Source organism: Xylocopa sonorina, unplaced genomic scaffold, assembly GCF_050948175.1.
Source record: "Xylocopa sonorina isolate GNS202 unplaced genomic scaffold, iyXylSono1_principal scaffold0052, whole genome shotgun sequence".
Lineage (NCBI taxonomy): Eukaryota > Metazoa > Arthropoda > Insecta > Hymenoptera > Apidae > Xylocopa > Xylocopa sonorina.
Window position 1 is genome coordinate 764,272 of NW_027490123.1, and position 16,218 is coordinate 780,489.

The 16,218-nt window shown below is 41.7% G+C and overlaps 1 protein-coding gene across 1 annotated transcript; it reads right to left on the minus strand.

Annotated features, from left to right (window-relative positions):
• Positions 1-2,643: 2,643 nt before the first annotated feature.
• On the minus strand, positions 2,644-3,800 carry LOC143432189 (uncharacterized). Its single transcript, XM_076908954.1, has 4 exons — positions 3,521-3,800; positions 3,108-3,471; positions 2,776-2,920; positions 2,644-2,706 (listed from the first exon to the last, which is right to left on the minus strand). Exons 1-4 carry the CDS (start codon positions 3,798-3,800, stop codon positions 2,644-2,646), a joined length of 852 nt encoding a protein of 283 aa, XP_076765069.1.
• Between the last annotated feature and the right edge of the window lie 12,418 nt (positions 3,801-16,218).

Here is a 16,218-nt window from a genome sequence, read left to right on the forward strand (position 1 = left end):
TAAAGTACAGTACAGTGTCTGCGTGTCAAAGCTTTAGACCTTTACTGCTCCATGCAATGCGATGTCGCATCTCGTAAACCTGTATGCATATCATTATGCTTGACTGATTCTGTACTTCAAAAGAATACAACAACAAGGGCCATCACAATGTCTGCGTGTTAATACAGCGGAATTTTAATTGTCAATGCAATGTCATGGCGCATCTAATTATAACGTTTCGAGGTAAGTAATCTGTAACCTTCTATGCATAGCATTATACTTATTTGCTTCCGAACATCAAAAGAATGTCAATCATACAGTTCCATGTAACGGGATGGCGCTTCGCATTGCCTGCGTCTAAAGCAATGGCGTTCTACTGCCCCATGAAATACGATGACGCATCTTATTCCAACGTTTCAGAGTACGTGAGCTGTAATCTTCTATGAATACCGCTACGCTTATCTGCTTTTACACTTCATAAGAATGTGAATTCTGCAGTTATGTGCTACAGGAAGGGGGTTCATAGTGGCTATCTCTTAAAGCAATGGAGTTCTACTGCTCCATTCAATGCAATGTCGCACCTCATGTTCACGTTTCAAGGTAAATAGATAATATCATAATATTAGAAAAATATAGCATAAAATGCGCCGTCGCATAGCATAGAGCAGTAGAAGTTTAATTATTTCACACGCAGACAGGCACAATAGAATTCGCGTTGTTTTGAAGTGTAGAAACAGTCAAGCATAAGGCCATGCATAGAGGATTACAGCTTACTTACTTTGAAATGTTGAAATGAAATGCGCCATCGCTTTGCATGGAGCACTAGAACTCCATTGCTTTGTCACGCAGACACTATGAAACGCCATCTCATTTTATGGAACTGTAGAAATCACTTTTTTTTGGATGTGTTTAAGCAGATAAGCATAACTATATTCACAAAAGATTACAGCTTACTGACTTCGAAATTTTGAAATCCGATGCACAGACGCATTGCATGGAGCATCAGAACTCTACGACTTTGACACGCAGATATTATGAAGCGCTATTCTCTTGCATGAAACTGTATGTTTCGCATTATTTTGAAGAGTAGATGCAGATAATCATAATGTTACTAATAGAATATTACAGATTCCTTACTTTGAAACGCTGAATTGAGATCCGCTATCGCATTGCATGGATAATTCACATATAATAATGTAAACTCCATTGCCTTGACACGCAAACACTATGAAGCGCCATTCCGATGCATTGAACTGTAGAATTTACATCCCTGTAAAGTGTACTTAATTTATCCACAGGCGGACAGGTTGAGGTTCCATCCTGTCGCATGGAACTATAGATCTCACATTCTTTTGAAGAGTAGAAGCAGCTAAGCATAATGCTATGTATACAAGATTACAGCTTAATCAATTTGAAACTTTGGAATGTGGTGCGTTTTCTAAATTGCATGCAACATTAGAACTTCATTGCTTTGACGCGCAGGTATTATGAAGCGAATTCTTGTTGCATAGAACAGTAGAATACACATGCCTTTGAAACGTAGAAGCAGATAGGCATAATGCTGTGCATAGACTATTGCAAAGATCTTATTTCGAATCGTTGAAATAAGATGTTACATCTCATTGCATGGAGTATTAGAAATCTATTGCATCGGCAGGCAGGCAGTTTGAAGCGCCAACCCGTTGCATGTAATCGTATAATTCACATTCTCTTGAAGTGTAGAAGGAGGTAAGCTTAATGCAATGCATAGAACACTAGAGCTTATTTACTTTGTAGTGTTAAACTGAGATACGCAATGGCGATGCGTGGAGCATTAGAACTCTTCTCCTTTGATTGTAGTCAATGTCAAACTCAAGAACGCTGCATAAAATTGTAGATATCGCATTCTTTAGAACTGTTGAAGCAAGTGAGCATTATGCGATGCACAGAAATGAGAAGCGCCATCGCAATGCATGGAGCATTCGATCCATATTGCTTTAACAGGTAGACCATATGAAGCCCCACATCGTTATAAGGAACTGCAGAATTCACATTCTTTTGAAGTGTAGAAGTAGATATGCATATGGCTAGGCATTAAATATTACAGCTTACTCATGTTCAAGCGATGAAACCAGTTGTGCTGTCGCATTGTGTTTGAGTACACGTAATGATGAGGCTTATTTTCGGTTGAGCTAACGATGGGTTTAAATCTTCGTCACGAACGTATTCGTCACCGTTGCAAAGTACGCCCTAATTTGTGTTACAGTAATAGGGAAGTAGGTAGATACAATTGGAGTTGACTCGGTATCTCAACGATCAACTATTATATTTAACTTAAAATAAATTGACAGAGGTTGAGTGCTTTTCATGTTTTTTGATGTGCCTGAATGCGAACTTCTACTAAGCTCTTAATCGATAAAGTCAGAATGTTTTATTGTAAATTCGTGTGGAGGAGTGATTAAGGGTGCGGCCAGCAAGATATATGGTATATTCAATTTGAAAGATCACTACGAATACTTAATTTTGATATTTATGATGGTGCGACATCCTGTTGCATTACGAGTTTATTACTGCAACGTGTCGGCTAGTGTTATTGCAGGATTTGTGAAATGAAGTGTCTGGCAATCAGATGTTTCGTTGAGTGAAGTATGACAAGTGGCTGAATAAGGATGAACGGTTTAATTATTATAGCATGAGAAGCATGTCTTCCGCAAGACATCCTCCTCCCGTTGAAAGGCTAGTGAGCAACTAAATGAATATGTGATGTAATAAGAGGTAATAGTGTGTGTATGTGTGATCGTGTGCTTACGTACTTACTGTTGCTTTGGTCTTCGGATGAGTTGCATCCTTGATGGATTCCGCGAAATCTCCTCCCTTTGTTTGAATCGGCAATGGAACAAGTTTTTTGACACTTAGGTCAAACGTGTTCGAAACCGTCCTAACGGTGACTGCGTGCTTGATGCTATTAAAACCGGGATAGGTTTAGATCACTCGTCCTAGTGGCCATTGCATGGACAGCGTGTTTTCTTCTGTCTAAGGAGGAAGATCGTTCCCTACGTAATCCGATGATTACACATCGTCCATTTGATGCGGCTAGTGGGCTCGTTTAAATATTCGCGATGCCAACGAGTCCAAAGGCATTATCGCACCTTTTGGACATGTTGCCAACTAGATGAACAATTGGATTGCGTGTCTTCATATAGTTGTGTTTCCGTAGAATCGTGAGAGCACCGCCAATTAGGAAATGTCCCGGGATGAGGACTAACAGGTCATTTGGATCTGAGGAAATTGGAGTGAGTGGGCGGGAATTAAGGATAGCTCCGATTTGGGTTATAAGGGTTGTAAATTTCTCTATTGCGAACAGCTCAGTTTTTGCAACGCTCGTTAAATGGTGCTTGGAGGGTTTTACTGCGGCCTCCCAGAGGCTTACAAAATATGGTGCCTTTGGTGCGATGAAGTGCCAGTTGATTGATTGATTTGATAAAAATAACGTGACTTCTTTGTGGTGTTCTTCTGAACGTAGTAACTCCTTAATCTCTTGAAACTCATTATTTGCTCCGACTAAGTTTGTTTGAGATATTGTCAGAGTATAGATTTATGCGTAATCCCCGTCTTGCGATGAATATTTGTAGAGCAGCGATGAAAGCTTCACTAGTGAGGTCGTGGACAATTTCGAGATGAACAGCTTTTACTGCCAGGCAGACGAAAACAACCACATAATTCTTTTTTCTTCTATAATTATGGTATTGCCGCTCTTTAATGAAAAAGGGTCCGCAATAATTGATGCCTACATTGATGAAGAGTCGAGATTGGGTGATGCGTTCTTTCGGTAGATTGCCCATACAGTAATTGTATGCTGGTGGGTTGGTGCGGCAGTAAAGATCACAACCCCGTATTGCTTTCCAGACTTGGCTTTGGCTGTCAATGGGTCAATGTTTTCAGCTTATGCTGTATAATGCTGTTTGGTTTCCAGCGTGTAAATATGTGAGATGTTCGTTTATAATGATACGTATAGTTACATGAGTTTTCGGCAGAATTATGGGGAGTTTCTGGGAGAATGGTAGTGGTGAATGTGCAATCGACCACCCTCTCTCAGGATTCCATCTTCGTAAAGGAATGCATTCAATCTTGTCAATTTCCCTTGATTTGGTTGTGCCTCTTGTATTGGCATCCGTTGAGAAGCCGTGTAATTTCACCGGGGATGACTCTAACAGTGGCCTTCAGCACGCCGACCTCGATGTGGTCGGGTCCTGGTGCTTTTTTATTATTGAATGTCCTAACTGCACTCGCGACTTCCGCTTCCGTGAAGGGAGCGGCGTCGGGAGTGTCGGGTGCGATGCGTGCACTCTCCCTGATTTCACGCTGCGCCGGCGTGTCTTCTACTTCCCGGTCGTCTGGAATGTGGACCCTCAGGAGCAAGCTGGCGGTTTCGCGGCTATCATGCGTTGTTTCACTACCACGCCGGAGGGTACTGAGTACTCTCTCGACTCGAAGTTTGTTCGCCTCGAGTTTATATACGATACTCCAGGGCCCCGAGTTCCCGTTCGACGTTACGAATCGCTGCCAGCTTTCGAGTTTCGTCCGCTTCACCTTCCTACTATATTCTCGCAAAGAAGTGCGATACTTTCGTAGTTTTTCATGGCGAGCGGTTTCTTCTCTTTCCTCCTGGTGGGCGCGACGTAGACGGTACACGGACTTCTTTAATTTCATAAGTTCGCGGGTCCACCACGGGTTGGACTTTCTAAAAATTCTTTTCCGTGGTATTGACGCGGCACAGGCATCGGAGATGACTTCTGTGAGCGTTTCTGCCATCCTTTCGACTTCTGCCATAGACTCGAGCCTTAAGGTTTCGAGCCTCGATCTAGATTGATCGGCCAGGCGTTCGGAGAAGAGCTCCCAATCGGCCCGACGAGTGTCGAACCGAGTGCTCGCTTCGCCCCGTCCCGCCGCTTCGGCTCTCGGCACTCTTAGCCCGATATCTATGGCGTTATGATCGCTGTTTACCCAGCCACTCCTGACCCTCCAGCCCCGAACAAAGGGGAGCATGGATGGCGACGCTAGGGTAACATCGATAAAAGACGAACCCCTGGTCGACCAGTAGGTAGGCGGCTGTTCAACATCGTTCACAACTTCCATGCCGAACGCTCGAATGAGCTCCTCGAATTGAGCTCCTCTATCGTCTGTGATCTGCGGCCCCCAGAGTGACGACCGAGCGTTGGCATCTAGCGAAACTAAGAGCCTCTGCCCCCTCAGGGAACGAAACACCACTTCGAGGTGCCTGAGGTGCCCCTCGATATCGTCGCTAAACTGGAAGTAGCATGACACGACGTATACCGAGAAGCCGGGCGCCAACACCTCCGCGCAAACAGAGTGCGGGGTGCTAAGCTGCGAGACGAAAACCATTTCGAATCGAGGGTTGCAAACGGCGACCGCCGCCCACGGGTATTGTGAGCCGATGGCCGCCACCTTCGTTCCGATTCCTAAACCGCTCACGGTGTGGCTCGAGCCCAGCGTTCTATTGTATGGTTCCTGTAATAGCAGGACGTCTAAACGCTTCTGGATTACGAGCTGACGCACCTCTCCTGATACTGTAGCTGAATGCTGCATATTCAGCTGTAGGATTCTAATTCCCGTGGACGCAATTACGGACGCGGACGTCTGCGTCGACGTCGGTACGGTCGCGGTCGCGGTCGCGGTTGCGATGGGATCGGATTGGGTCGCGGTCCGGGCGGTATCGCGGCGCTAATATTCGCCTATATTTATTCGATTTCGCGGTTTTCTACTTTGGACTCAGCCGGAGATTCCGAATCCGACCTGAGTTCCTCGTCGCATCTAATTAGGCGGACTTGGACAGCGCGAAGGCTGTAACCTTGAGGCCGCGCCAAAGTGTTCGCAGGAGTACACCCAGCCGCGGCATGGCGATGAAGCCTGAGGGTGGCCGTCATCGAGCGCGTTACCGGGCGGCTATGCTGCTCGACAATGGGGCCAACACCAGGGGACGAGGTCACGGGCCGAAGATTTTTCTCCCGCCTTGACCTATTCATCGCCACGATAACCTCACCCAGTCCTGCCCTCACCCGGTGATCCGCACGGAGGGCTATTTTACCTCCGGAATATTTAGAACCAGATGTGGCCATCATGATTTTTCGAGAAAAGGGGGGTTAACGCTTCCTACTTCGAGTAAAGGTGGGGTCGTCGATTCCCATCGGCGCGCGTCGGACGCCGCTCTGCCTCGTGGTGCTTTTTTATGTTTCGGGGGGGGGGGGGTAGGGTCGTCGCTCCCCATCAGCGCGCACCAGCGCTGCCCTGCCCGGGCCGCGGCCTCCGGTTTTCCGATTTTCCGGTTAATACGCAAGGGAGACGCACGCTAGAGCCGCTTCTGTTTTATGTTCCTGTTTGTATGTGTGAGGTATATCTTTTCTGCAGCGAACACTGCCGAGGATATACGTGTGTAGTATTTTAGTGTGTTGTAGATCGTCCGCCGACGATTTTCGAGTTCCAACATCGAACTAGGGTATCCCTGGTCTACCTGCGGCACCCTTTACGGCGTTCGGCAGGTAGCTGGGACCCTTGCGATGACTAGCTTCGAGCTATTCACCTGTATGTTTACGTTTTACTTAAGTTTTTCTACTTAAGTCTTTTTTGGGACTCGTATATTTTTATTTCGAGGCCGCGGTCCTGTTTGATAGAACCCACGCAAGAGCCTCGTCGGTGGCCGCAGTCTGGCAATTTTTGGACACTCGCTGGAGCCTCCTCTGGAAGTTGTACATTAATACGTTATACATGACGAGGACTCACGCCAGGGCTCCTCGGAGGAGATCGCGGTCCTGTTCCTGTGAGGATTTGAACTCACGCAAGTCTCGTTATTTCCGGTGAGCCGCGGTCCGGCCATGCTCCCTCCCGTGCTTCCGCGAGAGGTCCAGCTCATGCTTAGGCTCTCTCGCAAGAGTCACCGGTGGAGGCCGCGGTTCTGTATGAGTCAGGACACTCGCAGGGGCCTCGTTACACAGATGTTTGTGTTCGTGTGTAAGTGTGTGTGTTTAGTGTACCTCGTTCCTGCTGTGCGCACAGCAGAGGGTATACGCGGTTGATTCCTCGTTCCGGTGGTATATCGGGACGAGTTATCGAAGGTCTTAACGAAAGCGGGCCGTCCGTGGGCGGAATTTGGGGTCTCGTATTCGAAATTGGGTGTCTGCTGATCGTCCGTCAAACATTGAGAAATATTTATCGAAAATACTTGAAAATATTCGGCCGGTCGATTGGGGCCCTTGCGACGGTCGAGTACGTGGTTAACCGCCTGGAAGATTCGTATTGCGGCCACTTGGCTCGTTCGAGACCCCTTTTTTTTATGTCTCAGCCAAATACGAGCCAGGTCATATGTGCACGTTTACCTTGGGAAGCGAGTAGGCCGGTCGGCGAGAGATAGCCGCTAGTTCCCCGACATCTAAACTCGAGCCGGAACCTCGCGTGGCAGGTGTTATTTCCAGTAGCGATTTGGCAGTCGAGAATATTTATTTACAAAATGTTTCCTAGGATAATATTATAATATTCGAAAATATTCTCTTTGAAGACATTTGCTTCGGGACCGTGCCCCACCGGTCCCGTTTTTCGTAGGTCATAAAAATAGCCGCAGGTACCTGGGGTTTACCCCGAGTGTCAGCGGCATGTTGCCTTCGAGAAAGTCTTTGGATAAGAATTGGAGTGATTGAGTTCAGCTACCGTTCAAACTCCCTTCTCGGTATGAGATCTTTCTGCTGTCGAACCTGTGATCGTGACAAACCCGTCGATACGTGTCGCCAGTCGTCGATGTTCATTCTTGTTTGCATTTCCGATACGCGACTTGCTACGAATGTTTATAGGGTGTGTGACGATCTTTTGAGCCAATGTAAAGTGATGGTGGAATCTGTCCAGGGAACCGTGCGATTGCACTCTAGCTGTAGGACCTGGCGAGTCGTGATCATTAACAACGTAAGCAGTAGTGCTCCGCACAATTCGGGTCGTGGAATCGATTGGCTTTTTACGGTTGCCACTTTTGCTTTCGCATGAGGAGTTCTGCTGGTATATTACTTGCTGGCCCTTACTTATCGACGGATTGTAGGCAGATAGAAGGTCCATAGGCTTCCTTGCTGGCGTCACAGAATCCATGAATCTCCATGTATTTTGTCTTATTGATAACTGAAAGATGTGCAGTGGCAGTTGAGCACAGTACATTATCCCCTCGGTACGAATAGCCGTCGGTAGTGATTCTTCCCAATCCACCATCAGGGTGGAAATCTTCTTCAGCAGGCTCTTGGCTACGATTAGAACTGGACCAAGGAGGCCTGATGGGTCGTATATTTTCGCGATTTCAGAACTGATTGAGCGTTTGGCGATGCACGGTATGGGTGATTCAGTTTTCACTGTATACACATAGTAGTATCTGCGTGTCTTGAAAGTAAAGATCTAGTGCTCCATGCAATTCGATGTCGCATTTCATTTTAGCGTTTCAATGTGAGTAAGCTGTAGTCTTCTATGCATAGTATTATGCTTGTCTTCTTCTACACTTCAAATGAAGTTTGAAAGCACTGCGTGTCAAAGCAGTAGAGTTGTAATGTTGCATGCAATGTGTCTTGCGACATACATACGATTTATGCTATAATAATTGAGCCATTTATCTTTGTTCAAACACTCGTCATAATTTACTCAACGAAATATCTGGCTACCAAACACCTAATGCACAGATACTACAAAATCGCTGTTAAACACATAACAGCAAAAAGCTCTTAAAGCAGCAGGATGTCGTCTCATCATAAATTTCAAAATTAAGTCGTCGTAGTGAATCTTAAAATTGTATATAGCATATAGCTGGCCGTTTTACTGCTTTATTGCCTGCTCCTCTCATTGGTCGCAACCGACCTACAATCCTTGGTCCCACCCTTCGCGCCTTCTTGTCATCTGACAGTTTCTGAAAAAGAAGCAAATTTTCAGATTTTTCACCAATAACGTCTCATCTGATTGCCACACCCATGACCACTCCTCCCCACAAATTCACTTTAAAACAACAACACTTCATGGCTGAAGAGCTTAGTAGAAATTCTGATTCGGACACATCAGAGAATATGAAAAACACTCAATTTTCATTAATTCATTTTACGTTAAATATAATTCTTTGTTAAGGAATCGTATCAATTCCAATTATATCTATCTACTTCCCTATTACTATAACACGTATTAGAGTGCACGTTGCAATGGTGACGAAAAGGTTCGTGACGAAAATTTACGTCCATCGTTGAGTTATCATCCGAAAAGAAGCCTCGTCGTAACGCGTGCATTTTGGTCGTCCGAGCCTGATTCAAAATCCTGTGGACTGCGAGTTATTTAAACGAACAGTTAAAATCAGTGATGTGAGTGCCCGAACTACAGTGTCATTCAATCAACATTCAGCGACCGAAGAATCAAGCCAGTGATCAAGCCAACGCTCCAGGACAAATTGAGATCCTCAGCAGCAGCAAGCCAGCAGGGATCCAGACATCATGGCAGATCTCAACATATCTGACATCTTCACATCGAAACAGTAGACTCGAATTGACGTTTATTCGTCAATTCCTTCCTTATCCATATTCCACGATATCAACTCAATCTCTCAAACAAGCTCAGTCCATTTGTCCTAGAATTATTCTTAGTTCCCTGCGGCGTAAACGCGGTACCATGTTCGGTCAAATCACTGTCTTCATGCGACTTCTTAACACATGTGAAACATCAGAACAACCGAGTATACGTTTACTAAAAACCCACCTATACGCGTTAACTGAAACATGGAAGCGATTCGATGTCATCTAATTTGACCTCGAAGAATTAGAAAAAACAGAAACGTCACACCGCTACAAAATTCAAAACGACTACTTCTCTATCATAACTCGCGCCGAATCTCTAATCGAGAGAAGTGTTCCGAATGTCACGAGGAGAAACACGTTCGAATCATCGGCCACTTCCTCAACCATCCCATATGCCATTAAATTACCAGAAATGCAACTTCCAACATTCGACGGAACATATGAAATTTGGGCATCGTTCTATGATGTATTCTCATCGATCATCGATCGTAACGAGAACCTAACTCCAGTTCAAAAATTGCAATACCTGCGGTCGACATTAACCGGAATGGCCGCTGTCTGCATCGGATGCCTTAGCACAACGGACGCAAATTACACCGACGCGATCGAGATATTAAATTCGATTGTATAAGACGGGCTGCCTCTAACCATTGCGATGCAATCTGGAATATTCCAAGTCCACCAAGGGACACTGCAGAAGCACTAGGCAATGTTATCGATACCGTCAACTAACTTCTTCACCACTGAAAGATTTCAGAGGAAATATCTCGCAATGGAACACTTTTGCTTTCCATCATTCGAACAAAGATAAATGCTAATACGATGTTCTAATGGGAACTCACGGTAGAGGACAACAAAGTGCCGCCTTACACGGATCTTCTAGAGATTCTGGAGAAACGGGCCAACTGTGTACCAGAGATGAACCCAAGAGCAAGCTCAACCGCAAGTTGGGTCGACGGAAGAACATCGGACGCGAAACCAGGTGTTCTTGCCACAAGGACATTCTAATGACAAACAGAAGAATCATAAGAACCCAAAAGTGTCTAGTATGCCACGGAGGACGCAGCATCTGGGCATGTGAAGAGTTTCACGGGCTCTCAGTCCAGGACCGCAAGGCAGCTGTCGAAAATTCTTCACTATGAATAAACTGCTTGCGCAAGAAACACAAATATAACCTGTGCAACAGCGGCTCCTATCGCGTATGTAACCAGCAATACCACACAATACATCACCAAGCGCAAAGAACCTGGAAACAGACTACTTCTAAACCGCCAATCATCACTCCATCCAAAGAATAGGAACCGATAACGAACGGAGAATCTTCAATGTCCGAATGATTTCAGGACGTTGAGGCGCCGAAGGAAGGGGGACATCAAAACGTGTTTGCCGTCGATTCAGTCACGAGCGAATTATTCGTAACCACACAAATTCACATTTTAGACAACGATCAACAATTAGTCAACTGTCGAACGTTGATCGACACGTGCGACAACTATAAATTTCATGTCAGAGGCCCTCACGAAGAATCTCGGCATTCCAAGAAAATGCTGCACTGTATCCATCGGTGTTCTAATCACAATGTACGCAATAGCAAGACACTCCATCACAGTAACCTTTAAGTCAAGGGTCAACGATTATGAAGGAGATCTGACCTTTCTTACAGTTGCAGATATCTCATTATCCAATCCTGATCAACCCATTGATCGCTTGGATATTCCGCTCAGGATTCCGAGAAATCGATAACTAGCCGAACAAACTTTTTGTTATCCAGCGTCAGCTAACCTGTATCTCGACGCTGGAGTCGCCATAGCGCTGTTATAGATTTATATTTTCAAAGAACAAGGCTCGGATGGGTAATCGGAGGGAGTACCCTAACCACCCAACCCAAATACAGCAACTCATAATATCATACTACCACGGTACTGCGTTAATAGCTACTACTATTCACGTTCTTCTGAAGTGTGGAAGCAGACAAGCATAAAGCAATGCATAGAAGGTTAATGAGAGGAAATGGGATGCACCATCGCATTGCATGCAGCATTAGAACACTACTGTTTTGATATGCAGACACTGTGAAGCGCCATCCCGTTGCATTGAACAGTAGAACTCTCATTCTTTAGAAATGTAGAAATACATAAGCATAATGCTATGCATAGAAGATTATAGTTTACTTACTTTGGACCGTTGGAATGAGATGCGCAATCGTATTGCATGACGCACTAGAACTCTACTGAATTGTCAAGCAGACACTGCGAAGCGCCGTCTTCGAGTATGGAGGAGTAAAATTTACATTCTTTAGAAATGCAGAAGCAGATAATCACAATCCTATGCATGGGAAAATACAACTTACTTAATTTGAAACAATGAAATGAGATGCGCAATCACATTGCATGGAGCGTTAGAACTCTGCTGCTTTGACACGCAGCGACTATGAAGCGTCATCCCGTTCCATGGAACTGTATTATTCACAACCTCTTTATGTGTAGAAACAGATAAGCATACTGCTATGCATAGAGGATTACAGTATACTTTCTTTGAAACACTGAAATGAGATGCGATATCGCATTTCATGGAGCAGTAGCAGCTATTTACGTTGTATTAGAAAAACCACAAGATTGATATGCAAAACTTGTAAAGTTACGTTACACTTGGGGAATTGTTTTGCCACCTCTCATCAAATAAAGAAATATTAAATGAATGCGGAATTTAATTAAATGGAGTTATTTTATAAAAAGCAGTTAAGTTTATAAAGCTGTTATGAATTTTGTTTTATATTTGTACGTTTTAATATTTATCACACAAAGGAATAAATATTGTTGTATAATAATGTTGAATTATTTCATGAATTTACGTAAAGTTTTTTTCAAGCGAAGAAATGTTTACAAATAGTGCAGACGGCAAAGTGTTTCTACAAAAATATTTCCGGTCCATGGCGATGTTTCACTGCGCAAACATGTGGTTGTGAAAGTGATAAGGAACATCGGAACTGTGTTGCTTCGATACGTAGATACTATGGAGTCCCATCCCGATGCTGGGAATTACAGAATTCACACTCATTTGAAGTTTAGAAGAAAATAAACATAATATGTGTATAGTAGATTGCAACTTACTTACTTTAAGACGTTGATATGGTTCTCGCCATCGCATTGCATGGAGCATTAGGAATCAATAACATTGACACGCAGACACTACGAACCACCGTCCCGTTGTTTGAAGGTGAAGAATTCACATTCTTATAATGCGTCGAAGCAGATAAACATAATGCTATACATATAAATTTATAGTTTACTTACTTTGAAACGTTGAGTTGAAATGCGCCCTCGCATTGCGTGGAGCATTAGATCTCTATTGCAAAGAGACATAGATATTATGGAGCGCCATCCGGTTACAGAGAACTGCAAAATTCATATTGTTCTGAATCGTACAAACCGATAAGTGGCGCATATTATTTCAAACATACGTCATTGCATCTTGTGCATATTCGCGCATGTGTCTTGGGCTGCCTGTAAATGTGGATGGTAAAATGACAATTTTTCCCAGTTTACTGAGATTGCCATCATTTACAACTACATCACGTAAATGGATGTACTCTTCAGAACGCAATTTGACTTGAGTTAGTCGTATGTAGAGAAGTCTTTCACTTTCTGTTTTTGCATACATGTCAACAATGTATTGATGAAATAATTGTCTATATTTCAATATATGATTATCAGTATTCTCACGAATCATCGTTCGATATGCATAATAAATCATGGCACTGACCTTATTGTTAATGTCCACATTAGTCGTAAGATTTCTCATATTAACATTAAAATGATATCCATGCTCTCCTTGCCAAAATAGAATGGAATATTGTAATGCATCATATGAACGATGTGTTTCTGATACTTGCTGGACGTCATCATTTCTAGGATGAAGAATTATAGAATTATAAAATTAAATTCTTCACCAACTATGACAATTGCCACTTCATCAATCGTTGGTGCGTTGAATTGTCTTCGATGTTGACCAATAGGTATTTTATCTGCCTTTATTATCACTTTGTAATCGTCAGATGGCATTTGTTCAATGGCAGTTTTAAATAACTTAATTAATTCATTATGTTGTTCAAACAAATTTAATAATTTAGCGACAATCTTTTGTTTAGTACTCATATTCAGTTGACACCGTCTGTTGATTTGTTCGTCAGTATTTCCCATAAAATATATCTGAAGATATTTGTGATCAGCATTTGGCAAGGGTAGTAGTGATCCAGCATGGTGATAAATTCACCCCTGTACTTTAAATGTTGGCATATAATTTGCGCTAACGATATTCGTTGTTCGGAACGATGTCATTTGGAAGCATGAATTGTACTTGCGTATATTTTTCAAAAAATTTTTTGATTGACTTGTTTCACCTGATACTAAAGTTAATAATGGTTTACGTGGTGAACGCAAGTCTGGTAACTTTACTTTTCCACCTGCACATCACATACCTGGTGTTTCATTTTTAGATTTTTGAGCACCATAATACGTACACTGTTTATCCGCTTTTCCAGTAATTACACTTGGATGAAGACAGTAATTATAAAGGGAATTGTAATTGAAACTTCATAAATTCAAATCAGTATGTATCATTCGTCTTATCTGTGTCCTGCGAATGCGATTCCTTTGCTGCCTTGCTTACCTCTGTTCACTCGTTTCTAATGATCGAGCAAGAACAGTGTGAACTCGATCTCTTTCTTGCCTTGCTTGTCTCTGTTCACTCGCTTCTAATGATCGAGCAAGAGCAGTGTGATCTCAATCTCTTTCTTGCCTAGTTTTTCTCTGCTCACTTGTTTCTGAAACTTGTTCTTCTCTTTTCCTTTTTGCTTGATTTGTAGATCGACCAATGGCACTTCGCTTTGATGGCATAATTGTGGGATTAAATAAAACGTATTTCTAATTATTTTCTTCAGTTGGAAATCAATAACATTTTTATTTATTCACGTATTAATAATTTATTCTCGTATTAATAATTGCAAAAGTTTTTTGACTGCATTTTTGTATTTATTAGAATTTGCTGACGGAAAATCGAACGTCAAACGCATTAATGTTGTTTTTTGTAATTTAAATTAATTTGTTGAAATCTTAAAGGAAACAATTTATGTATTTAAAATATTTTAAATTTTAATATAATTTGTAATATTTAAACAATAATTGAAAAGATATAAATAAAACGATTCAATATTTTACTTACTTTGTGACTCATACTTTTATTTTTATTTCAACTATTATTATGGGTATGTTATTTTTTACAGTTTAATTTGACTTAAAAAAGTAAATTCTATGAGTAAATTTCATGTGTAAAAATTTAATTTTTCAATTTATTCATGGTTACACTTTTAACAAATATAATATTACTAATTAAATGTTATTTTGATATTTTTGGGATGTTTGTTCGGGAGTACCTAGAACCCCAAACCTGATTTTAAAAAAAATTTTCAAAAACCTTCCCGGAGATATACTTAATAATTTCCCAAATTTTCAATTTTCACGGCGATTGGATGTATGGTTTTTGAATCTATCGAGTACAGACAGACAGACAGACACACATTCAGTTATAAATATGTAGATAGATAGATTGATAGATAAATATAGGTAGATGAACAGTAGTTATTCATATTTAATATTTTCTTTGGAAACAAGGAGCAAAGACATAAAGTACTTTGTTATTATAATTCTAGTTGCTTCACAAATTCCGAAAATGATAAATTAGACCAACGCAAGCAAAAAGTCTAATGTTTCATAATTATTTTATAGTTTAAAAATTATCAAGCTTTATGCTTGGATGGATGCTTATATATAAGTATAACTACCAAAATGAAATGAAATCGCAAAGTGATATTTACACATCTCCGTGCTGCAATTTTGACGTATTTAAATTTCTAATAAAAGCATACAAATGTTTATAATCAAATTATCAATTAATAATAAATAAATAAATATAGTAATAAATAAATAATATAAATAAATAATAATAAATAAATAAGTAATAATCCTTTCTTATTGTACGCATCCTTCAACACATACTCAGTCTTTTTAATCTTGATGGATTTCGTGTGTACGGGTGCGTGTGTGTGCGCGCGCGCGTATGTGTGTATGGTAGCCGTTGCCGAAATACCACCTAATAGGTTTCATAGTTTCGATTCTAGTAAATCGAATAAAATGGCATAAGATTTTTTATAGAATATCAAGGTACGTGAAGCTGCTATTGCATTGCATAGAGCATTTTTCACTGGGAGAATTTTTCTTCCAATGTTTCAACTCCAGATCTTTTTTAATTATTCTCATTTAGAAAATTAAAACTGAATGGCATATTCCTTAACATAGCACGCCCGTAACCACGATACAACAGATCCAAGGTTCCTTTATTTTAAATTAAGATCTGCTTTCTGTGTTTCAAAACTTGTTTACATTGCGTTATATTCTTAAGGCTCTTTGTGAATTACAAAGAACAGAAACGCTACATGGATTATAAAAGTGTAATAGTTTAATTTATATAATCTTGAACATTTTAAATCAGTTTACGTTGCTTTGCTTGTTGTATATATTTATCACCTGGCGCTGAACCAACTACTTTTGGCAGCATCCCTTTCTAAAATTTGGAAAATCCACCAGATCTAATAAAACCTTGCTTAGATTGC